The 25,038-nt window shown below is 39.3% G+C and overlaps 1 protein-coding gene across 7 annotated transcripts in view; it reads left to right on the top strand.

Annotated features, from left to right (window-relative positions):
* Positions 1 to 25,038, top strand: part of APPL1 (adaptor protein, phosphotyrosine interacting with PH domain and leucine zipper 1) — a 55,185-nt gene that overhangs the window by 5,388 nt on the left and 24,759 nt on the right. For 4 of the 7 annotated variants that reach the window (XM_005288348.4, XM_065550980.1, XM_042849791.2 and 1 more), the window contains exons 2-12: positions 1,427 to 1,525; positions 2,490 to 2,549; positions 6,884 to 6,955; positions 12,294 to 12,381; positions 13,644 to 13,685; positions 15,285 to 15,343; positions 15,823 to 15,969; positions 18,558 to 18,640; positions 18,774 to 18,932; positions 20,594 to 20,782; positions 22,328 to 22,370. In XM_005288348.4, coding sequence (XP_005288405.2) covers positions 1,427 to 1,525; positions 2,490 to 2,549; positions 6,884 to 6,955; positions 12,294 to 12,381; positions 13,644 to 13,685; positions 15,285 to 15,343; positions 15,823 to 15,969; positions 18,558 to 18,640; positions 18,774 to 18,932; positions 20,594 to 20,782; positions 22,328 to 22,370 — 1,041 coding nt within the window. The remainder of the gene's footprint in view (positions 1 to 1,426; positions 1,526 to 2,489; positions 2,550 to 6,883; positions 6,956 to 12,293; positions 12,382 to 13,643; positions 13,686 to 15,284; positions 15,344 to 15,822; positions 15,970 to 18,557; positions 18,641 to 18,773; positions 18,933 to 20,593; positions 20,783 to 22,327; positions 22,371 to 25,038) is intronic. The other 3 variants (XM_065550982.1, XM_065550981.1, XM_008167988.4) reach the window with 1 other exon arrangement.

The raw sequence follows: 25,038 nt of genomic DNA, 5'->3' as shown, positions 1-25,038 counted from the left end.
ATGCTTTTGGTGCCCGTCAGATGTATTTATTTTAAAATTCTTTTAGAAAAAGATGTAGCAAAGCTTAATATACACAGGCATAATGGGATTTTAATATGGCATACCTTCCCAGATATGCAGACATGGTCTTTCACAGTTTTCCTTTTGGCAGCCCAGTGATTTGGTGTCTATCAGAGTTTAGTTCTCCAGCCACACCTGAGAGTCCTTCCCCTCTCAGGGATCAACAAAAACAGCTCTTCTTCACTACCCCAGTCCAGGCTCACCATGCCTTCTTGCTGCCTCTCACCAGATTCTCTGGTGCAATAGATCGTCTCCCTTTCTGGCAAGATAGTCGGGCTGTCCATTCTGGTGGTGATGCTACTGAAAAGTTTAGGGCACGTATGCACCATCTTCTCCAGGTGGTGCGCTCAGGTTCTCTCTCTACTTGGGGTTTTGGTCTAGGGATCCCTTAGCAAGCAATGACTGGCCACAGCTCCAATCCATTGTCACTTCATAGAATGATTGTTTCACTTCCCTAGACCACTTTCTACCTAGAGTCTACTCCTCTCCCTTTAGTTTCTTTTTTCATTGGCCTGTCCCCAGGCTTATCCCACATCTTGAGCCTGCTGTGGAGAGCCCAACCCATTGTGTCTCTCTCTCTTGGCTCTAGATTCTCTAGAGCCTGCCCCCAAATTCTTCCTGATAGAGTTCTTATATTCTGTGGCCCTGCACCTCACATGACTGTCACCTGATTCTAGATCAGGGGTTGGCAACCTTTCAGAAGTGGTGTGCCGAGTCTTCATTTTTTTCACTCTAATTTAAGGTTTTGCGTGCTAGTAATACACTTTAACGTTTTTAGAAGGTCTCTTTCTATAAGTCTATAATATATAACTAACTATTGTTGTATGTAAAGTAAATAAGGTTTTTAAAATGTTTAAGAAGCTTCATTTAAAATTAAACTAAGATGCAGAGCCCGCCAGATCAGTGGCCAGGACAGTGTGAGTGCCACTGAAAATCAGCTTGTGTGCCGCCTTCAGCACGCGTGCCATAGGTTGCCTACCCCTGATCTAGATTCTCAGTCCTGTCATCTGGGAGATGGGCTAACCAGGCACATATGAAGACTGAGCCCAGTTCACTTAAAGGGGGCTGCTCATTCTGACATATCTACTTCTATCAAGTGAGAAACATATAAAGACACTTACAGTAATTTGAAATGTTTGTAAACTTTAGAAAAATGAGCCTCTAAATTATGAAGAAACATGTTTTCTTAAACCCTATTTTTACTAGTTTTGAGGTCTTTCTGCTGTCACTTGGAAAAGGAAATTTGTTTTAGTGTCTGATTCATTAAATAAATCATATTTAATGTCTTTGAAATACCATGAGATTCTTTGCTAAATTGATTTTTAAAAGAGTAATACAAATTCATTGTGTGGTCTATTTTTGACAGACACGTTCTTTGCTGGGTGTATTTGAAGAAGATGCTGCAGCAATTTCCAGTTACATCCACCAGTTGTATCAAGCCATGCGTCGAATTTATGATGCACAGGTAAAATTATAGCTGTTCCCTGTATGCATTTAGAAAGTTTATAAAAAACATCTTTTAACTAATTTATTTGAACATGGGTAAGCTGTATTTTTTTTAAACTATAGGATAAAAATTAGAGATGAAAACTGGAAAATGCCATGTTTGCCAAGGCCTGCTGGGTTTTGAAACAAGATTTGTCCGGTGGAAGAGTTGTGTTCTGTTTGCACTTAACACACCTTTAGATGTCTAAATGATTTTTTTTCTGAACAATTGCCATTGTGGCTGTAATATTAGTTTCTAAATACATTTGGACAGTTTCTTCTTGTATTCACTTAATTTTGTTAACTTTAGTTCCTGTAGCTTGTATTTTGCCTTATTTTGTTTTATCTTGACTTGAATGTGGTGGTGGTGGTGGTTCTTTTCATGACCCACTTGTTTGTTACTTGCATGTTGCTTCATTGTGTTACCTTCCTTTTGTTGTTGTTTATTTCTGCACTTTCTGCTGTTCAGGTGTATGAAACTGCTTGTGCAGATCTTTCCTTAGTTCCTGTCTACAGTTATTTTAAGAAGTTTGTAACCAGTTAATGGAATGGTTTGTTCTAACAATTTTTATCCCCACATGTAGTTAATACTCAGTAACTAAGATGGCTGATGTGAACTAAATATTTTGTTGTCTGCAAATTGCAAGACAATTGAAAATTTGAAAGCAAGTCCAATTTTTATGGGTCTGATAACTCTACAGTGTGCATGATATGTACTGTTGCATTGACTTTCAGAAATACTCAGCACCCACCACTCCCATTAATTTCAGTGGGAGTTGTGGGTCTCAGCTTCTCTGAAAATCTGGCTATATGTATTTTGAGATTTCCATTTTAACCTTTTGTTCTGTATTCCTATGTTTCCTCTTCATAAATGTAATGCCTAGAGTATATATTGATTGGATGAAAAAAATAGGATTAAACTGTTTCCCTTTTTTTAAAACCAGAATGAATTAAGTGCAGCAACCCATCTAACTTCAAAACTTCTAAAAGAGTATGAGAAGCAGGTACAGTATACATCAGTTTCCCTTTGAAATAGTTCAGAATAAATGCTTTTGTACATTTAAAAAAAAAAAAAGTACAATTTTTTTCTTCCCACACAGCAAAATGCAAAACTCCACAGGTCTGATCCAGATAAAATAAGCCATTGCAGCTGCTGGTTCACAAGAAATTCACCAGCTACAGGGGTTGCTTCCTATTCTGTGTTGAAGATACTCAATCCATAGAACCTGCAGAATGCCAAACTAGACTTGTTGTGACTTTTTCACGGGGCAGAGTCTTTAGGCTCAGCTCAGGTCCACCAACATGAATAATATTAAGAAAGGGAACTTGGGACAGGAGCCCAAAAGCAGAGAGCACTTGCTAGAAGAGAGCTCTAATTCAAGTAGTCATAAGAAGAGATTGTGTGGCCTGAAGATGTACCATTCCCCAGCAACCCAATGAGGAGGAATGGAGCCTGTACCCAGCCACAAAAATCTCCAGTGATTGGGAGGAGAAATCCCCACCCCCAAATTAGCAGTTTTTATAAATTCTGAAGCCCATAATTTTCTTCCCCACTGAACAAAGAGTGATATTTCACACACGCAGTAGTACCATTAAGGGAAATGTGAGGAAATAGAGGGCTCTGGAGTGCAATTTATTGTTTTTGAATGTCTCTGTGGGCAGCCACCCTACCTAAGGGCTGCAGCTCATGGGGTGGGGCAGGCTACTGGAGTCTAGGCCTTCCTACTCCACCAGTTTCCAACCCAGGGCCTTGGCAGGCTGGTTTGGCTTCACGCACCTGGTGGTGCCTTGCATCAGTATTAAGTCAGGAAGTGACCCAGGGAAACTATCTCCCTGTGCATCCCAGCCAGCCACTATCTATTCCTGAAGAGCACCACCTTCTGAGCTTCTAGCCCTGGTCAGTCTCCAGGTACTGTGGTTCTCCAGTTCCCAGGCTTGGTGTGGGCACAGCTCATGTCTCTCCCTGGAGCTCTCAGGGCACACACTTCCCTCTGGCCCAACAGCCTCTGGCTGCCTTTTAAACCCCGCCTCCAAACCAAGCATACTCTACAGGGGTGGAGAGCCGGGGCTTCCTTAGCTCAGAGTTGCTCCTTAGCCCCCTCCTGTCCAGTGAGGGGTTTATACCCTGTCATAGTCTTGTAAATCAGAAATAGTCAGCCTTGTACTCTCTCCTTCCGTCTTTTGTGGGAAGATCGTTTATATGAACTTAGTTCTTTTTTTCTCCATTTTTTCCTCACCCCCTGTTGAGATTCCAAGTTGTTGCATAATTTACTGGTGTGAAGCTGGGAATTTTAGTTTCAAACCTTCCCCTGGATGGAGCCAACATCATAACTTTCACAGTTTGTTCTTGTCAAGTCAGTTATAATATTTAATCTAGTCCCTAGCTGTTACAGACTGTTGGGAATCATTAAGAAAAGGATAGATAATAAGACAGAAAATATCATATTTCCTCTATATAAATCCATGGTATGCCCACATCTTGAATACTGTGTGCAGATGTGGTTGCCCCATCTCAAAAAAGATATATTAGAATTGGAAAAAGTTCAGAAAAGGGCAACAAAAATGATTAGGGGTATGGGACAGCTTCCATATGAGGAGAGATTAATAAGACTGAGACTTTTCAGCTTGGAAAAGGGACGACTAAAGGGGATATGACTGAGGTTTATAAAATGACATGTGTGAAGAAAGTATTATTTACTCCTTCTCATAACACAAGAACTAGGGGTCACCACGTTAAATTAATAGACAGCAGGTTTAAAACAAAAGGAAGTATTTCTTCACACAATGCACAGTCAACCTGTGGAACTCTTTGCCAGAGGATATTGTGAAGGCCAAGACTATAACAGGGTTCAAAAAAGAGCTACATAAATTCATGGAGGATAGGTCCATCAATGGCTATTAGCCAAGATGGGCAGGGATGGTGGCCCTAGCCTCTGATTGCCAGAGTCTGGGTGTGGGTGGCAGGGAATGGATCACTTGATGATTGCCTGTTCTGTTCATTCTCTCTGGGGCACCTGGCATTGGCTGCTGTCAGAAGACAGGATACTGGGCTAGAGGGACTTTTGTCTGAGGCAGTATGAAGGTTCTTATGGTCTCCCACTATTGTTCTGTAATAATAGTATAAGTCATGACAAGTATTACTATTTGTTGATTATACAGATTTAGTCTTTTGAAAATGTGACATTTGTAGCGTGTTTTTGTTTGCAATGTTAATTTACATTAGCTTGTTTTTCTTATTAAGAGACTAACTGTGGAATTTTACATTTCAAGTCCACATTTTAAAGTCCATAAATATGAATGCTACTAACAATGTCCATGTGTAATTTCTTACTGCAATTTTAATTATCTTTAAGTCCTATTTTAATTTATTTTTTAAAGTAGCTGTAATAATGGGTGTGGAATTTTTTTTCAATATTACCATTTAAAAGCCAACAAATTTGGAATGATAAAAATTTCGCTAATTAGAAATGTAGTGAATTTTGGTTATTTTGCTTTCTTATCGCTAACAACTTTGTTTGAAAATCAAAACTCTCAAGGCAGTCCTTAAAAATCAGGGAGACAAGGTGGATGAGGTAAAATATCTTATGGGACCAGTTTCTGTTGGTGAGAGAGACTTTGAAGCCGCCGCGGCTGGAGGCTCTGCTCCTCCCCTGACTCTTCGGCTCTGTTTAAGAGCCGAGCTGCCCCAGCACTACCGGCTTCGGGCAGCCCCCATGCCTCCGGACACTGCGCCGCCAGAGCCCGGGAGGGGAAGTGCCCGGCCGGCGGCTGGGGTCCGGAGGCAAGGGGGCTGCCTGAAGCCCATAGCGCTTGGGCAGCTCGGCTCTTAAACAGAGCTGAAGAGTCAGGGGAGGAGCAGAGCCGCCATTTTCCTGGACATGTTCGCCTTTTTGGCAATTCCCCCCGGACGGGGGTTTGAGTGCCGAAAAGCTGGACATGTCCGGGAAAAAGAGGACGTATGGTAACCCTAGTATAACCAAGCAACTCATGCTCCTATGAATCTTGTCATGGTAATTACAGTAAATATAAATTCCATGCCAGCAAATTTTGATATGCTCAATAATCTGCCTGGCATAATTTGTAATTAACATTGTTTAATTACATGCTTTATCAGATAAGTATCTAAAATGTGTACCAAATTTTCCCATTTTATTAATTGTAGCATATCTGCTCAGTGTTTTGCATCAAATATAAAATCTAAAACAAAATCTCTATCAAAAAGCCTGCTATCTTAAAAGTTGCTTTTCCTAAATAAAACCTGAAAATAATACAGTAGTGACATGAGGACATAATAACTTTGAATATTAGCTATAATGAGATGGCATGGGAATGATATTCTGACTTGCTAGATCCTGCCAGTATGTGATTTCCTCATTTCAATTAAGTTTTTAGTTACAGCTTTGATGGTCTTTCAATGGATATAAGGTATAAGTCTCTCAGTCTTGCAGTCCTTACTGAGGCAAAACTCATTGTGTTTTTATATATAATTGCTATGAATTAAGTATCAGAATTCAACAGCATTGAGCCTTTATTTTATCTTTTGGTTTACTTTTCCATTTCGATGGAAGGCTAGGTTTGTTGTTCTTACACTTTCTAATACTTTAGAAAATTGCTGACACCACTGTGAAGAAGAGAAATGCTTAAAATGCACCACAAAACAACCTAAAACAAAATTAACATTAAAAACTTGAGGATTCACATGCATTTTTTAATAAAAGATAATAAAGGGTGGAAAACAGTATTGCCAACCTCATGCATTCAAAAATGTGGAGGGAGAGTATCACCCTACAAAAAAACATGATTAGTTTAAAGTATAACACTTTCAGCCATAAATTTGGGATTTTTTTATTTGCATTCTGGATTTTGAACCTTTAGGATCCTACTTTGAAGCTTCTCTCCATAATCATGAAGGCTATAAGTTTGCTTTACTTAAGGTTTTTTTTTTAAATCACATGACAGAGATCGGGGGGGGGGGGGGGGGCGGGTTAAGGAAAACACCAAATCTAACATTGAGAGAGTTGACAAAACTGGAATAATAATGTCATTCTCCAGAGAAGTCAAGCTTGAATTTTTCCCAATACTAGAACTAATCTGATGGATTTTTAAAAGAGGTAACTATGTATGTAGTTGTCATAAATATTCTTTGTTAACATGAAAGTAATAAGCTATTCTGCAAAATGTCCTACGAGGTAATTACAGTTACTGACTCTAAACACTGGTATTTTAAGTTCCTATATTTTTCCTTTCAAAATAATTAGACAACCAGTATGTTGTTAGGTTCCAGCTTTCTTCTGTCATCCACAAGGATGTGTCAACATTTTCTTTTTTATTTTTATAGCGTTTTCCATTAGGGGGCGATGATGAAGTTATGAGCTCTACCCTACAACAGTTTGCAAAAGTGATAGATGAGGCAAGTGTTGAATGTGTTTGGCTTACCTTTAACCTTTGTTAGTCATCTATAAACTTCTCAACTGTCATTCTTGGTTTTCTTTAGGATGAGCATTCAGAAGTAGCTTTTATTTATTAATGATGGTAACACTTTAATTACTTACCCTTGACACAGTATAAAATTGTGTGGCCTGAAGATAAAGAATCAATTTAGTGAAGTAAGATTACATTGTTTCTAAACAATGTACTTTTTATGTCCTGTAACTTTCTGTAGGCATCTGCCATAAAAATTGTTACCCTACAGAACTAGAAGGTAGCAGATTTATAGTATAAGCATTAATTGTGGACATAAATTGATACCACTTTCTTCAACATCTGTTCACACCAAAGTGAATAACCTCTAAATCAAGGGCAATTTCAAATATACACTATCATTTATAATTAGTGTTGGGGTAGCGCCTCAAAACTGCTGTTAAAATAGGGGACCCATTGTACTAGACATTTGAAGATGCCATTCTTGGTCAAACCAGTGCAGACCAATTTAAGGCAGGATGAAGCAAGTGAATGTAAAAACATAATAAGAAGGAAATTGGAAGGGATAGGGAAGAAAAGGGTAACAGTAATTTTACACACTTAATATAAGGTTTGTGCATTAATAGTTCCATAACTTACTTCTCTGTATTTAAAAAGCTTTTATCAGGAACTCTTATTGGCTTTCTATCCAGCCATGATCATTTAGCTATTTTATGTGGGCATCACAACAACAATGGATCTTGAGGAGGGATTTGAAGGAGGACAAGGCAGTTGAGACTTACACATTCGTTTGGGGAAGATGCTACATGCATAAAGAGTAGCATGACAGTAACTGTAATGGTGCTTGAGGGGTTAAGTGACAATCAAGCTTGGCATAGTTGTCATAATGGAGAAGTGGCTTGATAAGGTAGAAGAGCAGAAAGTAGGTAGGGTCATAATTGTGAGGTGTTTAAAGGTGTGAACAAGAAGCTTCACTTGGATGCAGTGTAAAATGGTAGACAGTGGAGGGATTCAAAGAGGGATGATATGGTGAGAATCATAGGGACGTGCTTTTATTGGACTAGAAAAGGGTGAAGTAGGTTACAGCATTAAATGTTGGAGATGATGAGATGTTGATGAGAATTTTAGCTAGGTGGACAAAGAGAAAATGTTATTAAAGAAGAAAGCATGAGATTTGGACATGGCGTGGGTGTTAGGATCAAGAAAGGGAGGAGTCAAAGGTTACCCACCCCAAAGATTATAGGCCAGGGCTGTAGGAGAAGATGGTGGCGTTGTCAACACTGACAGAAAATGGGGGCGGGGGGGGGGATGGAAAGAATTTGGGAGGGATGATTAAAGAGTTCTCTTTTAGCCATGTTAAGTTTATGTTGAGGAAGAGACAGAGAGGCTATGATGTGGGATTGGATGATGGAAGTCAGATTAAAATTGGAGCGGTAGATTTGGGAGTCATTAGCATAAAGTCTGAACTGAAGTCATATTAGCCCATGAGATAACCAAGAGAGTGAAAATATATAAAGGGAGAAGAAGAATGGGCCTAGAACAGAGCTCTGTAGAACTCCCACACAGAAAGTTGTTGATGAGATGAGTACATGCTGAAGAAATCAGGGAAAGGTAGAACTGTGAGAGGATGGAGTCCTGAAAACTTCAGCTGAACAGGAATTTTCTGATGAATCAGGGTGTGACCCAAGGTGCCTAGGGTATCCCACACTGGAAATGCCAATGACAGGGCAGGCTGCAAAAAAGAGAGATGATCCCCCCCAAAAAACTGGTCGTTAACACTGTAGTTAGATTCACCAACCAGTCACAAACTCTGCTCTTGATCCACCGCACTGGTTATCAAGAAGCTGAAAGAAAAAAAATCACACAACCCTCTTTATTGCATTCCAGTCTCTGGCTCTGAATCAGCAAATAAATCCAGTAAAGTGAGAAGTTACTTAAAACTGTCTTTACTATACAAAATGTTCTTCTGATCCTGAAAGGGCCAGCCACATTACCAGATCAATATTAGTTTGGATCTTACCCAAAATACCATGCTGCCAGCCAGTCCTTTAGTATGTAAAACCAAAGGTTTATTAGAAAAGAATGAGAAGAGAATTGTTAAATGATCAAAGCAATCAGATCCACACACACACACACGACTTCAGAATCCATATATCAGGTTCTTAGCAGCATTGGTGAGTTTGCTTGCTTGTAAAATCCCTCTGCAACACATCCAATGGGTTTCAGTCCTTTGTTCAAAGCTTCAGTTTGTAGAGAAGTTACTCCAGAGGTGAGAAGCAGTATTGAAAATAAAATGGAGATGATCCAGTTGCCTTTCTATATCCTTTGCCATGTGGCTTGTACATCCTTTGCCCCAAACACAAGCTCAGAGCACATGCGCATGGAAAGCCAGTGTTGCCAACTCCACAAAGCAGGAAGTTACCAGACCAACCCTGAAAAGTTGCTAGATGTAGCTGTTTAAGTACTCAAAAAAGGAGTCAAAAGTCACTGAACAAATTTTCCAGTGAATTCAACAGAATTTTTATTTTTATATATACACACACGAGTATAGTCACAAAATCATTCACAAGCAGCTCAATAGTGTTAATAAAATCCATTTCATGCTCCTCTTACTACATTCTGTTGCGCAGCAGAAGCAACTACACCAGTACACTGTCATCATTAGGAGGGCACCCTCTGCTCATTGGGAAGGAAACTGCAGCTGTCTGTTCATTGGGAAGGGTGCTCTGTGCACTGCAGCCCAGGTTAGCTGGCTTGGTTAATTTCAGCTGAGCCTCCCTTTCTTGCCAGCCTGGATTTGAGCTGACAGGTTAGTGAAAGGGAAAGCCCAGAACCAGGGGGAAGAGGACATTTACCTCACCTGAGCTTGGCGCAGGGAGCCAAGATAGTAGATTTAAAGACAAAAATCCGCTAGCTGGACCCCTTCCCCCCTGCTTCCAGGGTTTAATTTCTGAAAACAGCTGGGCAGCTAACCCCAGGCCAAGCCAGGGGAAGGAGTAAAGGGGAACTGAAATCAAGCCAGCTCCACCTTTGATCCTGTAGTAAGGACTTCATTCAGGGAAGCACTGTGCCCCCCACCCCATTGGGGCACATGGCCCTGTCTCATCCCACCCCACCTTCCATCCGTGCAGCTCTCCCCGCTGGCTCACCTGCCTTCCCCCGCCCACTTAATTAGCCATCTTTCCCTGCATCACAGAGTGTGCTACCTACTATGGAAGGGTGAGAAAGAACACATTTGGGTCAAAACAAGCCCTGGCTAATGTGCTGCTCTCTCCAAAGTGCACCTGGCTTTAGCAAAGTATTTAATTAGCCTCCACAAACTTCTTTTCCTTGCCTGCAAATTATAGTGATTTCAGCCCAAGATGCCCTGGAATATGATTCCTTCTGAGGACATGCTCAATTGAGATGTAATGACATTGACTTGGTGTGCAACAGAATGTAGTAAGAAGAGCATGGAATGGATTTTATTAACATTATTGAGCTGCTTGTAAATGATTTTGTGACTAGAGATATTGGTGCCTTCTTTCTCTGAATGTCACTGTAAGTGGCAGTGAAAGTCACTATATTTTCTCACTAGGGAAACCAAAACGTCACTAAATCTGGTGACAAAGTTGCTAAGTTAGCAACATTGGGAAAAGCTCTTGGAGTCCCCTGTCCACAGGCATGTCCCTTCAGGTCCTGCTGACTCATAGGCATAGTCCCTGGCTTCTCTCAATGGGTTCATTGTACAGCTGATTGCCTTTGATTGGCCATAGAGCAGGCTGGATAATGTGATGCCAATCTGTCTCAGTATCACCCAGATACACAGCACAAGTTTGAGATATCAAATATCACAAATTCATGACTCAAAGATGATACATACATATAAACAAGCTTATCCTATTTAGCAACTCATAACTTTTCCACTGATACCTTACATGGCATATCTTGTATAAGATTCATTGCAATTTTGTAATATTGGTATCAATAATATTATAAATGGTCACCTATATGCCATACAGCATCACACATGGTTTTGTTGGAAAAGGCAGATTCATCAGACCGAAAATGTTCTGCAGAAACTTGTGGTTCAGTCCTCCAATGACCGACAGGCAAGGTTCTGATAAAACCTAGCCTAATACCCTGACAGTTTGCCTGAAAGGCTGCTGGGGAATCTGGGCTTTCAGGGTCTGAGGCAGCCCCAACACACAGGCTGCCCTGGGGCTGGAGACCCCAGAGTCCATGGCTCTGGGCAGCCTTGACATGCAGCTAGCCCCAGGGTTTGTAGGCTTTCTGCTACAGAGATGGAAGCCCTGTTTTCAAAGCACAAAGCCCCCAGGTCAGCTCCAGCTCTGGCTGCCAGGGCATCTAAGCTTCTGGCTCCCTATCAGTCCGCTGGTGACTGGGAGCTTACAGGTCCTGCGAGCCATAGTTGAACCAGGAGCCTCAGGGTTGGAGCTTACAATGTTAATTTTGTTTCAGTTTGCTTAGTTCTATTCCAAACAAAAACTACACATTTCTAAATTTCTCATGGAACAGAAATTGTGATTTTTTTTTTTTTTTTTTTTTTTTTTTTTTTAATATAGAGATATACCTATCTCCTAGAGCTGGAAGGGACCCCGAAAGATCATCGAGTCCAGCCCCCTGTCTTCACTAGCAGGACCAAGTATTGATTTTGCCCCAGATCCCTAGGTGGCCCCCTCAAGGATTAAACTTACAACCCTGGGTTTAGCAGGCCAGTGCTCAAACCACTGAGCTATCCTTCCCCAGCTCTATTGAAAACCAAGATAGGACAAGTTTTCAAGAAAGGGGTATAATTATCAGCTAAAAAGCTATATGCTTCATTCAGTGTCCGAACATAATTAAGTCTTTTCCATACTGGCCTATTTTATTATAACACACATCTGCGGGATCTCAGTGTGCTTTGGCATTCCTCCACATAGATACAAAGACTATATTTTTTATAGCTATCTATCTACAGTGTGTAACCTTAAGTTCTCCTAAAGGTGACCTACAAAAGTTGAATAAAAAAATCCTCCTGTTACTGCAACATGTACTTCATGCTGTTAGCTGCAAGGCTGAGAGGGACTTAGTTACTTTTTAACACATACATTTAAAATTAAAACTCTGTATTGAATAACCTTTTTTAGCTTGAAGTAGTTTGCAAACATGGCTGAAGCTCAGGAAAGATATTTTAAAGACTTGCTTGTCATCTGTAAGTGAAATTTATACCAAAGCAACTTTGCTCATGGAGGCTATTAAAGCCAAGCAGAACTGGAATTAGTAATATTTTCCAAAAACTACTTACATAGCTGACTATTTGCTCTTTTGTTTTTTTCCCCTTACAGCTCAGCTCTTGTCATGCAGTACTTTCAACTCAACTAGCTGATGCCATGATGTTTCCCATTACTCAATTTAAAGAAAGGGATCTAAAAGGTAGAGTAGTCAAACTGGTTCAAATAGTGTTTTTTATCCATAGCTCTTGCTCTACCTAATTACAGGCTACATCACTTAATTTACACCTGAATATACTCCAGCTGTCTCAAACTTGTATATTTTTTGTGTAAGTAATTGACATTAGAAATACTAAACAGATATTTTACAAAACTTTGTTCATGTTTAAAGGAATTAACCCTATGTCTTGTCAACAAACATGTTAATTTCTTTCTGCCAATAAACAGTCCTGTTCAAGATCTAGTTTTTTGCAATAGCCTTTCACATAGGTGATCCCAGTAAAAAAAAAATCAGGTTTCAGTTAAAAGATCTAAATAATTTGTAGGTTGTAGCCTATTTCCTAAGGATGTTTGTCCACATCCAATGCCACCATATAAACTTGTAATGACTGGCAGTCTCTATTCAGGGTAGCTCAACAGTATAATAGGTCTGGATTTGTAAGGTGGTTTCTCTGACACTGCTGGTGAAATAGTTGGCTTTAGCAAATGCTTATAGTTTGTGAGCACTTTATTTTATATTAAACAAAATAAGATGCACTTCTTTAATAATGTGAAGTTGGTAATTATGGCAGATTTTATTTGCATACTAAATTTACTAGACTATTGAAAGCTGGTTTCAAGTATGTAAAATACAGTGAATTTTTAAAAAAAAAACACTAATTAAAATTCCTAACGTAAGACCTTCCATACTAATAATGTAGACACTACACTGAAGGAAAAACAATGGCTCTGCCATAATCCAGATAACTCTTTGTGGATTTCAGAAAAGATTATTTTCCTTTTCTGTAGGTGCAATGCCAGGTTGCAGAAGTGATTATGGAACAAAGTAGACAATGTTATTTTTCAGAACAAGGAAGCAATGGTATTTCTCCAGTCAAGTCTAAAATTACTTTTCATAGTTCTCAAGGGTGGCCATTAACTATGTAGTGGTTATCGAAGATAGTTCCTGATGCCATACTCACAGCTGAAAATTTGCTCATTACAAAAGTGCATAACCTGCAACTGAGATTATATTTCACATCTAATGAGACCAGGCTCCTTCTTTATGTACTCTACAAACACTTTCCGTTTACACCAATTACCTGGCTGTGGAAGTACTTGAAGTTCTCATGGACCCAGAGATAGAGGCTACTTTTCTTCAATCTTTTAAAAAGAAAACTAAAACACTATCAAATATTCACATTATAATAATGTTATAGTTTCTTCTGATATTGGTCTCTTATTCAAATATAATATTCTTTGCAGAGATATTGACTTTAAAAGAAGTTTTCCAAATTGCCAGTAATGGTAAGTACACCTTAAAAGTTTAATTTTCCTGTGAATATTTGTATGACAGAATATAAAATCAGGAGGTAGGGTGGGGATTTAAAAGGGATTTTCAATGCACATAACTTTCCTAGCTTTCTTTGAAAATCCCAGGCTTGAGTCTCAAAGGTTTATGGAAAATTGGAGTCCAAACAAACTAATTTCATGTGGCAAGGTGAGCCTCCATAGCCCTGCCCTGGTTCTACTCACCCTGCCTCAGTCCCCCAGCACTTCCCAGGAAACTCACAGTTAGTAATCTCTCCCAGCACCTCCTGGCAAGGTATTAGTAACAAACTTAGACAATAGTTCTGAGTGCCACATAAACAAAAGGATCTTCTTCTCCTGGGCCCAGGTCTCATTTCTTTTTTGCTCTCCTACAAAGCATTGACTTTCAGGGCTTTTTTTTTCACCTCTGGGAGTCTCCGATTTTCCAGGGCCAGGCACAGGAGCAGCTTCCCTCCTGTAACCTTCAATCTTTCTTCAACCTATTTACCTGGGGATTACCCTTCTCCAGAGTTTACCGGAGGAGCCCAACTGCCCTTTTGCAGCTTCCCCCTCCAACTGAGCTGTCTTGTCCTTTGTAGTCATTCTATGACCCCTTCCTGGCTAGGTCTAATAATTGAGCAGGGCTATCTGATTCCTAGATGATTAGGATCAGCTGGGAGAGTAGCTATTCTATCACAGGCAAAGTTGGGCCTGACTCCCTTTAAAGGGCCAGTCAGCCTGTGACAACTTACTTATAATACCTTAGTGAAAACATAACTGAAAATTAATGCAGTTACTACTAACTGATGGAAACAAAACACTAACTATAGTAAAAATAGAATGACAAAGTGTATTGTTAAGTATCGGGGTAGCCGTGTTAGTCTGTATGCCACCGGACTCCTTGTTGTTGAAGTGTATTATTGTTTAGGTCTTAGTTGGTTTATGAATTTCTGTGCTCTGTGAAATAGGGATTGGTATAATTAATGGAAGTTTAGTTCCCTAAAATTGCTATTTCGTATTTATTTTTCTGTGTTAGGTGTGGTAATGTTGGTTTAAAAATGTAATTGGTATTTGTTGGAGAGGAGAGAAGGCACTATTTAGTCAGTTTCTTTAATGTTAAGCCTTTTCATATATGTTAATAAAGGGGACAAGCTTTAGATGGAATCTATTTTCTTTATAGAACAGAATATGCAAATGATTTTATTAATAAAAGTGCTTCTCCATTTCAGAAACTGTGGCTTGACCACTTCAAAGAATAATAGGTATTTAGGGGAAGTTTTCCTGACAGTTTCTGTTTCTAATTTTTGTGAGGATACTTGCATAACTGTTTAGAATTTGTCTCCAGCTTAGGTAGCTAGGGTAGTGGAATGATAGTCAAGAGAACAAAAATTATTCATGAGATTTCATTTTTTAAAAGATTGAGGTTTTAATTTTGGAGAGCTTTGTGTTCCAAGTGTCAGTGAAAGAAACCATTAAAAAAAGTGGTTTTATTTTGTTTCATTGAATTTAAATATTGTCCATTACTGTGTCTTCTCTACGTTATACTTTGCTTAATTTATTAAATGACTATAAGATATTAAATATTTTATTATTTAGATCATGATACTGCCATTAACAGATACAGTCGGCTGTCAAAAAGAAGAGAGAATGAAAAGGTTTGTGAGACATACTTTTAAGCAGCCTCTTTAGAGGAGGGAAACCAAGATATTCTAGAATAGACATAATCTCCAATGATCGTAAATAATATGCAACAGAGTAGACTTTACTTAAATTCTGATAGTTCAGGTTCTAATAGTAGAGACAACTTTTTACAGCAGACAAAAGCTACTTTTGCATTGTAGGAGTGGCATGTAATATTTTTAAAATGCTATGAGTGTAAGGATGCAATATTATATTCAGGTACATTTGGTTAAAGAGAGAACTCAGTGCTGGAAAAACAGAAGGCAGGGTTTGATTACCATGAATTCCTCCTCCATAATCTTTAGAAAAGGAGTCATGGGGCAAAAAGTGCCATTTCTGGTGTATGGTGAATTTTTTTTAATGGTAATGTTTCAGTGCTGGTTATAAATAAACCTGTACAGAAAGGATATGCTAAACAACGAGTCACAAACCTTGTAACTTTTTTTCTCTTTAGGTCAAGTATGAAGTTACAGAAGATGTGTATACTTCCAAGAAGAAACAGCATCAGACCATGATGCATTATTTCTGTGCGTTAAATACTCTTCAGTACAAGAAGAAAATAGCCATGCTAGAACCCTTGCTAGGATATATGCAAGCACAGGTGAATATTTCAAACACTGAAAGCGGTAGCTTTGAAAAAAGGTTGGAAAGTACCTTTCACAGCATTGCTGGTAGGAACTTTCTCACAGCATTGTTGGTGACCGTTGAGTAAATCTTTGGCACTGACAAGTATGCAGGGAAGCTAAGAACTGAATGAGTATAGCAATGGTATGGTCTTCTCACCTCCAAGAGAAGGGTTCCTTCAGTTCAGTATTGAAGCACATTCTGAGGGAATGATATGGGGAAGCTTGTACTATTACTCTCCTTTGGCAGCTGTTCTGAAGAAGACTTGGGGCTTGTCTACAGTGCACTGCAGTGAAGACTATCGGAGTATGTGAATTGTAGAGCTCACTGAAGTCTTGTGATCTAACTGTCCCATGTGAATGCTGCTTGTGTGAACTAAAAGGTACCGAATTTGTGTTAACATAGTCCTGTTTGAAAGAGGACTATGTTCATGCAAGCTAGGTACCTTTTAGTTCATGCCAGCAGTGTCCACATGAGGCAGTTAAGACTGCAACAGTTTGGTGCACTCTGCAACTCATGCCCCCCATAGTTTGCACTGTGGCACAATGTAGATGTAGCCCTAGAGTCAGTCATTGCAATCTCATCACTGCTGGAATGCTGGAGGCGCTGGAATGGTGTCCACAATCATTCTTGCTCAGTTTAGTAGCTAACTTAGGCTTTGTCTACACTTACCCGGTAGTTCGGCGGCGAGCGATCGAACTTCTGGGTTCGACTTATCGCGTCTTGTCTGGACGCGATAAGTCGAACCCGGAAGTGCTCGCCGTCGACTGCGGTACTCCAGCTCGGCGAGAGGAGTACCGCGGAGTCGACGGGGGAGCCTGCCTGCCGAGTGTGGACCGAGGTAAGTTCGAACTAAGGTACTTCGAACTTCAGCTACGTTATTCACGTAGCTGAAGTTGCGTACCTTAGTTCGAATTAGGGGGTTAGTGTAGACCTGGCCTTACTAAAGATAATTGTTAACAATTCACTTTTTCTTTTTACATATGTGTTCAGAGACAATATGACAAATCACTGTCTGTCTCTGTCACTAAGTTTTGAAAAGAAACTGTAGCCCACAGGCTTGCCTTTACTAGAGTCACTGCCTTGCCTTCATTATATTGGCTGTATCTTTCATTATATTGGCTGTAACACAAGTAACCTACAGTATCCTGTAATACATTAGCTGACGCATAAGCTAGCATAAGTGTGATTAAGTAGGCCATAACCCTTGGCATAGATCAACGATTATCTTTTGATTTTAGGAACAAAGAAGAGCTTGCTCACTCGTAGGAAGTAGAATGTTCCAGTCAGTGCTACCATAAGAAACATGGAAGTAGTAACCACAAATGGTAGTTACACATATCAATATACTAACCTATAGAAGAAGGACACCTCAACATTAGTAGGATGAGGAAATACAAATAAGGAAAATGGGAAAAACCCCTACTGAATAATGCATTAAATATAGTGGCCTCAGCATAGCAGAAAAGTTGCATCCCAGCCTGGGGGGTAAGAGAGAGATGTAGCCCTTGAAAGGGGCCAGAATGATGGCAACTGGTGATAAGGAGGAAAGTGATGGTGATGAGGAAGATAATGACTAACATTTCAGATTGTTCTGCAAGGGGTGATCTGAATATATGGACATGCAGATGCACTTCTGTAGTGTCTCTATCTACCTCACTGAGTTAGAGTGTTTGTGACTTTCCTAAATGTATTAATAAACTATTTGTAAATATAGAAGCATTCCTATAGTGTGAGTGTTGCAATTGTGCTCATCAGGGTTCCCAACTCTATAGTAATTTTAATAATACTGGGCCGGATCTTGGGGCAAGAACCTGTCAACCCTCAAAGCGATAACTGGAATTCTTAGGTAATCAATATAATTAATACATAATCTATGGATCAAGCTACAGAACTTGACTCATCATTCATTTTCTTTGCTATGTGAGTATATTTGATGAAACTCTGACCTCATTGAAATCAATGGCAAATCTCCCATAGATGTTGCTGGAGCCAGGAATACATCAATCTCCTACTTTGTTTTATGCAGAACTACCCATAAGATCAGTTTTAAGTGTCTTTTAAAGTGGAGTCACAATGAAAATAATTTGTGTGCTCAAACAGATCAAAAGTTTGTAGTAAAAAACAAGCTAATATAGAGACCTTGTCAGCAAATGTCATTACCAGAGAACTTAGCCTCCTTTTTCCCTTCATAAAAGGATTATTTTATCCCCATACTGTGATTGAAATGTTTCCATGTTTTTCTTGAATATGAGTACTACTGCTTCTCTTCTACAGCTCCATCACAGAAGTAGGAACTAAATTTTAATATCTTCTGCAGTAAAGCAAAACAATACAGCTGCATTCTGTTTACATCTTATCTGAGCAGTGTTGTGAGGCATGAAGGACATGTTCCAAAATCTTTAGATTTAGCGGGATGAATATCCCCACAATCACAATGACTTTAGAGTTCCTACTACTGGATCTATTACTAGGGTTTTTTAAAAAACAGAAATAGATGGCTTTTGTTTGATTTGTTAAATGAATAGTTTCTCTCTCTTTTTTTATTTTTTTTTATTTTTAAAGATAAGTTTCTTTAAAATGGGTTCAGAAAATCTTACTGAGCAGCTGGAAGAATTTTTAACCAATATTGGCACAAGTGTACAAAAGTAAGTTTTTGTTCTTATTTATTTAATTGTATCTTTAATGGCTAATATTGCCTTCACTAATTTTCTTTTTTTTGAGTCTGCCTACTGTTACCTCATCTCTGTTAATAACACATTGTATTTTATGCTATTTTAGTGTTCGCAGGGAAATGGATTCTGAGGTAGAAACCATGCAGCAGACCATAGAGGACTTGGAAGTAGCCAGTGATCCATTATATTTACCTGATCCAGACACAACAAAATTTCCTGTCCATAGAAATCTAACACGGAAAGCTGGCTATCTTAATGCAAGGAAGTAAGCTACCTACTATTATTTTAAAATGTCAGAAGACCTTTACTTATTTTAAAAAAAGGCACGTTGGATAAGGAAGTGATATTTATAAACACAGCTATATTGGATTGTACATAAACATTTAATTGGTCAAATTGAACTAGCCACAGAGAAGCCTGACATGCTTCCTTTCTTTGTATTCTCCTCATGTGATAGATTGAGTTGTGTATTAGTTAGCATTAATTTCTGGATTTTAGTAATTGGTCCCCCTATTAATACTTTGCATTATTCATTCAGTGATCTTAAAAGAAAGGTAAGTGTTCTTAATGCCATAAGATGGAGACACTGAGATCAGGTGACATCCTCATAGTCACAAGAGCCTGGCAGTCAGGAATAGAGAGACCTCCTGATTTCCATCTAGTGGTTAGAGAAATTATGCTCCTTTATTAATGAAACTTAATCCCCTCTCTCTCTGAATGCAGAGAGAGACTGTGTCCTTGCTCCTGGATATTTGTACCTATAAAAGAAATATGGAGATATATGTATTTATTCAATATTAATTGGGTCGTAATCTCAGAATAAGCCAGTATTTGAAGGATTAATGCTACATTATGTTGCTCGTTATCTATGTATAATACAACCTTAGGATAGAAGTTTGGGTTACAGTAGAATAAGTGTTTGTACTTTTGAAATATAAGGAAAACACATTATGCATTATACTAAACAGACTTTTGAGAACATGCATGGCAATTTAAAGGAGTGCTTTTTGGCCCACTAGAGGGAGGTGTTATTCCATATATGTAAAGGCAACCTATTGGTTTTACAATTGGTTAAAAACGAATTAAAGCTATAAAGCTTAGTGTGTGCGTTCCCAGTTTATACCATGTTCTGCATACATGGTGAACTTTATAAAAATCAGACTAACGTTGTAACAACAACCTAGAGGAAAAGTACTTTCCTGAACTTGAACTATGAATTATTTAAATAGTTCAACTTTTGTAGCTAATCTTGAAGTGAGAAGACCTGTACAAAACCAAACACGAAGTTCCAGTGTTGGGTATTCTCAGTGCAATACCTCAATTTATTTATCATGAAATTCTTCTTATATAGATCTGCAGAGGCTGTATGCTGTGGTCCATAGCTCCTGCAGTCTCTTCCTGTGAATCAAATAAATAAATTGGGTGGAAAGTGATGGATCTTTAGTTGGCTATGTTGATATTAATACTTGACATCTAAATTAAGTATTCTCAGTGGATTAAAACAAAATGCATTGTTTTTGTTAAAGAACTCTTGATCCTACCACCAAAGGGGTAAGGAAAAAAGAAGACCCTTTGATTTTTGTTACCCATAACACCACTGGTTAAAACACAGTTGTTTTAACCTTTACTTCTAATTAAGTTTCTTACAGCTGTAACAGTTGGCTGGCATATCACTTTTACATGGTTCATTGTACAACTCAACTGTAGGATTTTAAACCTGTTTAGTTTGAAGTAAAATGGTACAAATGGTAAAGAAACCAACTATGTTGTATAAATTAATCTAGGACTTAGTGAAAATCTGTTGGGTTTTATTTTCATAAAAAGACTTGGAGGTCTTGTTTTTCTGGTTTCTTTTGTATTTTTCTAATTTAGGAATCTGGCTTAAACATGCAATCCACTAAATCAGTGTCTTCTTTCTTGTTTTAGTAAGACTGGGCTGGTGTCTTCCAGTTGGGACAGACAGTTTTACTTTACTCAGGGTGGAAACCTAATGAGTCAGGCAAGAGGTGACGTAGCTGGAGGACTTGTCATGGACATAGACAACTGTTCCGTGATGGCTGTGGACTGTGAGGACAGAAGATACTGCTTTCAGATAACATCTTTTGATGGCAAAAAGTTAGTGTCTTGATAACACTGTCTTAAGAATGAATACTATCTTCATTAACTGAAAAAAGAGACAAATTTCAATTTTGGCTGGTTTAAATTTGAACATGGTTTTTTTTTTTTTTTTTTTTTTTTTTTTTTTAAAACAACCCTACAAACTGCCTTTTTTTTCTCCACCATATCCTAAACAATAGCCACATGGAGCGGCTGATAGCAGGTTGAAATAATCAAAGCCCACAACAGTTTCATAACCATAAATGGTTACATTGCATGTTGGACAACCTGTAATCTATATTCATTTAAACTGTGTGAATGTCACTTTTTATTTGGATATATTGCATAAATTTATATATTGGATAAATTGGTGTTTTGAGATAATCAAGTATAAGTACTCTTGCATTCCCTTGCATTCATCATAACCCAACATTTAGCCTTAGAACCGTCTGGTGTATATAGCATGTTGTTAGGGCTGAATTCCCTAACAACTGGTGCCATTTGAACATAAAAATATCTTGATTTGTGCCATAGCACACACTAATAGCCTATGAGACCACTTACAAAATTATTATACATTTTTATAATAGCCTAATTGTTTTAACAAACATCTGCATAATGACTTGCCTTGATTTTTCTCTGTTGATATTTTTAAAAAACTATTAGTCTTGTATGCATGGATGTGAAAGTGATCTGAATAATGACTTTACATACATAGAAAGTATGAAGTGCTTTTCAAAATCCTTTATCAAAAACTTTTTAAAATAATGTTTTTGTATCTCTATCAACAAAATCATCCATAGCTTGGGTATCTTTGATTCTTACCCTTCCCAGCAATTTTAAAACTGAGGTTGTCGTACCAAAATATCAGAAGCTCCAAATTTAGCAAGGTGCAGCACAGCTTCTTATATGTTTTCTTCTAGAAAGGAAGAGTCAATATTCAGTTCTTTACTTTGTGCAGTAATATCTAGATCCTAGAGAAAAAAGGTTGGCGTCATCTACATTAATACTTTTCTTTTGTTTGGACATGTGCAAGGCCCTGTCATTGTTTTGGGTCTGAGATAGTGAGCTGACTAGTGCTTGTGGGGCACAGGCTGTGGGCTGTTTCATTGCTGTGTAGACTTTTGGATTCTGCCTGGAACCCAGGCTCTGGGACCCTCCCACCTCACAGGGTCTTAGCACCCAGGCTCCAGCCCAAGCCTCTACACAGCAATGAAACAGCCCCGAGTCAGAGTCGGCTGACACAGGCCAGCCACTATATCTAGTTTCTGTGTAAACATACCCATGGATGTGAAACCGTCTAGCCTGTTTCAGACCATAGTACCTGATTGTTCAATTGCTATATGTGCACCCTTGCCTGATTTTTGCATAGAAATAAGATTGCTTGCATCTTCAGTTAAATTTAGTTTCCATTCAGTATGTGTGCATAGCTCCCAGTGTTATTAGTACAAGTTACGTGCATATATCAAGGGGAAAATTTACCTCCAGACAAAAAGTTATTGAAAGGATCTTTTTCTTTCAAATAAGTGAGCCTTAGAATTTTTTTATTCTCTCTTCTTTCAGATCTTCAATCTTACAGGCAGAGAGTAAAAAAGATTATGAAGAGGTAAGCTTACAGCAAGTGTGTGGTTGTTCAGTTGCTTTTGCTGATAATTCATTACACATAAGAAATATTTCTTAGGTTACTTGGGAGACCCAAAGTGAATAGTGACCTGAAGATTTCTTCTACCCATACTGACAGGTGTCAGGAAGGTGTCCCTTTGTCTCTACCCTGGAAAAAAAAAATCTGTGCCAGCAAAAGTGATTGTCAGTGGGGACCTATAGATTTATCTTGGAGGAAAAATGGCCAGCATAGTCATAAGGGAAACAAACACTTACTGCACACCTTTTTTGGGAAGGGGGGTGGAGGTGCTGTATGCTTTTTTCCTTTCGAGTTAGCCTGCTATAGAAAGCAAAAGAAAGCCCAAAATGAAATATCCTGAGTGCCTTGTTGCAAAACAAGAGGAAAACCAGATCCAAACTTTGTTTAAAAAGCGCTCAGTCAAAAGATCATAGAATTAATTTTATAAAAATCATGCTCTTAGGCTAGGTCTACACTACCCGCCTGAATCGGCGGGTAGAAATCGACCTCTCGGGGATCGATTTATCGTGTCCCGTCGGAACGCAACAATCGATTCCCCGAATCGACACTCTTACTCCACCAGCGAAGGTGGGAGTAAGGGCCGTCGATGGGAAGCCGCAGAGGTCGATTTTGCCGCCATCCCTACAGCGGGGTAAGTCGGCTGCGATACGTCTAATTCAGCTACGCTATTCGCGTAGCTGAATTTGCGTATCTTAAATCGTAGTGTAGACATAGCCTTAGTGTCTTTGCTAAGGTTATTTTTGATGGTAGCTTTAGAACTCAGTTAAGAATCAAGCACAGGATCATGCATCCTTAGCAAGAAGCTCAGTGGCGGAGTATAGAAAGGCATTTAATGCTTTCATTATCTGCTAGGAAGACTGCACATCTCACTGCCCACTGCTGGGTGATCAAACAAATACATGTTTCAAACAAAAAAACAAATGTTTGCTTTCTGGTTGCATTCAACACTCATTCTTCTGTAAGAGTTGAGGTTCCCAGATTCACCTTGCAGCAAGAATGCACCTATGCAGTTGCCACTGATCACTCTTTCAATGAAAAACCACTCTTGTTGAGAGTGATTTATTTACATACAGGCTTCATACCTACCCAGTTAGAGTCAAAGGTCACAACGTAAAGGTTCTTATGTGACTCTTCTCATCTGCTGTCTGCCCAGACTCTTCTCACATCTTGTGCAGCTCACGCTATAGGTGGAAGACAATCAGATTTCGCCACTGTCCCCATTCTGGGATTAAACAGTAGTCCCACATACTTAGTATCCATCCCTCTTCTTTCTTTAAAGGCTTCTCTCTTTAAGTCCAACCAGGGCTTTCCCCAGTGTTCCTGGGCCTCCCCCACTCCCCTCCAGCTCTTTCAGAATCTACACTGAGGTAATTCCCCATAGCCATTCTTTATTCAGGCTTTCAGCAGCACTTCTTTGCTTCCCTTATCCAGGAACTTTGAACAGCTTGGTCCTATCTTTTCCTTCATCTGGGGAATTTGGCAGACCTCACTGGCTGCCCCTGCCTGAACTTTCTTACTCCAGGCAGCTCCCCCTCTCTAGCTTAGAGAGGGCCTGCAGAGAATATGTCTTTCCTCCCGCTACTCTGAACTCCTTTGTGAGAAGCTCCGAGTCACTCCCCAGCTATGATTGATAGATAATTGATTTGCCCTCAAGTGGAACCAGGTGAGCTAAATAGCCTCTACTCCAGGGGTTCTCAAACTGGGGGTCGGGACCCCTCAGGGATCAAGAGGTGTGATAAATGACGTGCCGGGGGATGGAGGGGGTAGCTCCCTTTGATGAACACCCAGGCAGCCAGTTAGCTGTCAAATCCCCCTTGGTAGCTGTTTTCTGCTTGCTTTACCTGTAAAGGGTTAAAAGTTCCCAGGTAAAGAAAAGGAAGTGGGCACCTGACCAAAAGAGCCAGTGAGAAGACAAGAATTTTTTAAAATGAGGAAAAAACTTTCCCTTTGTCTGTTCTCCGGAGACATGGAGCAGCAATGCTATAAGCAGGAATGCTATGTAAAGTTTGAACCAGATATGAAAACCATCAGATCATATCGAGAACTACTTTTAACAACACAAATACACCTCTACCTCGATATGACGCTGTCCTCGGGAGCCAAAAAATCTTACCGCATTATAGGTGAAACCGCGTTATATCGAACTTTCTTTAATCCACCGGAGTGCACAGCCCCCCCCCCCCCCCCCCCCCCGGAGCACTGCTTTACCGCGTTATATCCGAAGCTTGAGAACTATTGCTCTACTCTGAGGCATCTAATGAGTCACAGAGGACTGGTCTTGAAGGGACCAGGCACCCTGTGACACTTTCAAATGACTCTTCAGCGTTCATATTCAGTGCCATCATCTTCGAGTGTTGTCAAGTATAGATGCAGAGAGAATGAAGACAGAGTGGAAGTTCACATAATCTTTTCCCTAAACATTTTAATTTAGAGGGGTGAGGGTTAAGATGTGACAATAGAAATAGTTTAGTTGTGGTTTACTACATTTTTAAAATGTAATTTTTATGAACTACTCTGAGCTAACAAAGGAGGTACTTCTTTAGACTTCATTTGGGCATCTTTCTCCCTATAGATCTGAAGACTGAAAAGGATCTGTTAGCAAACTGCTCAGATAAAGCCTATTGACCAGACA

Source organism: Chrysemys picta, chromosome 7 (assembly GCF_011386835.1).
Source record: "Chrysemys picta bellii isolate R12L10 chromosome 7, ASM1138683v2, whole genome shotgun sequence".
Lineage (NCBI taxonomy): Eukaryota > Metazoa > Chordata > Testudines > Emydidae > Chrysemys > Chrysemys picta.
This window is presented reverse-complemented; position numbering and strand designations above follow the sequence as displayed.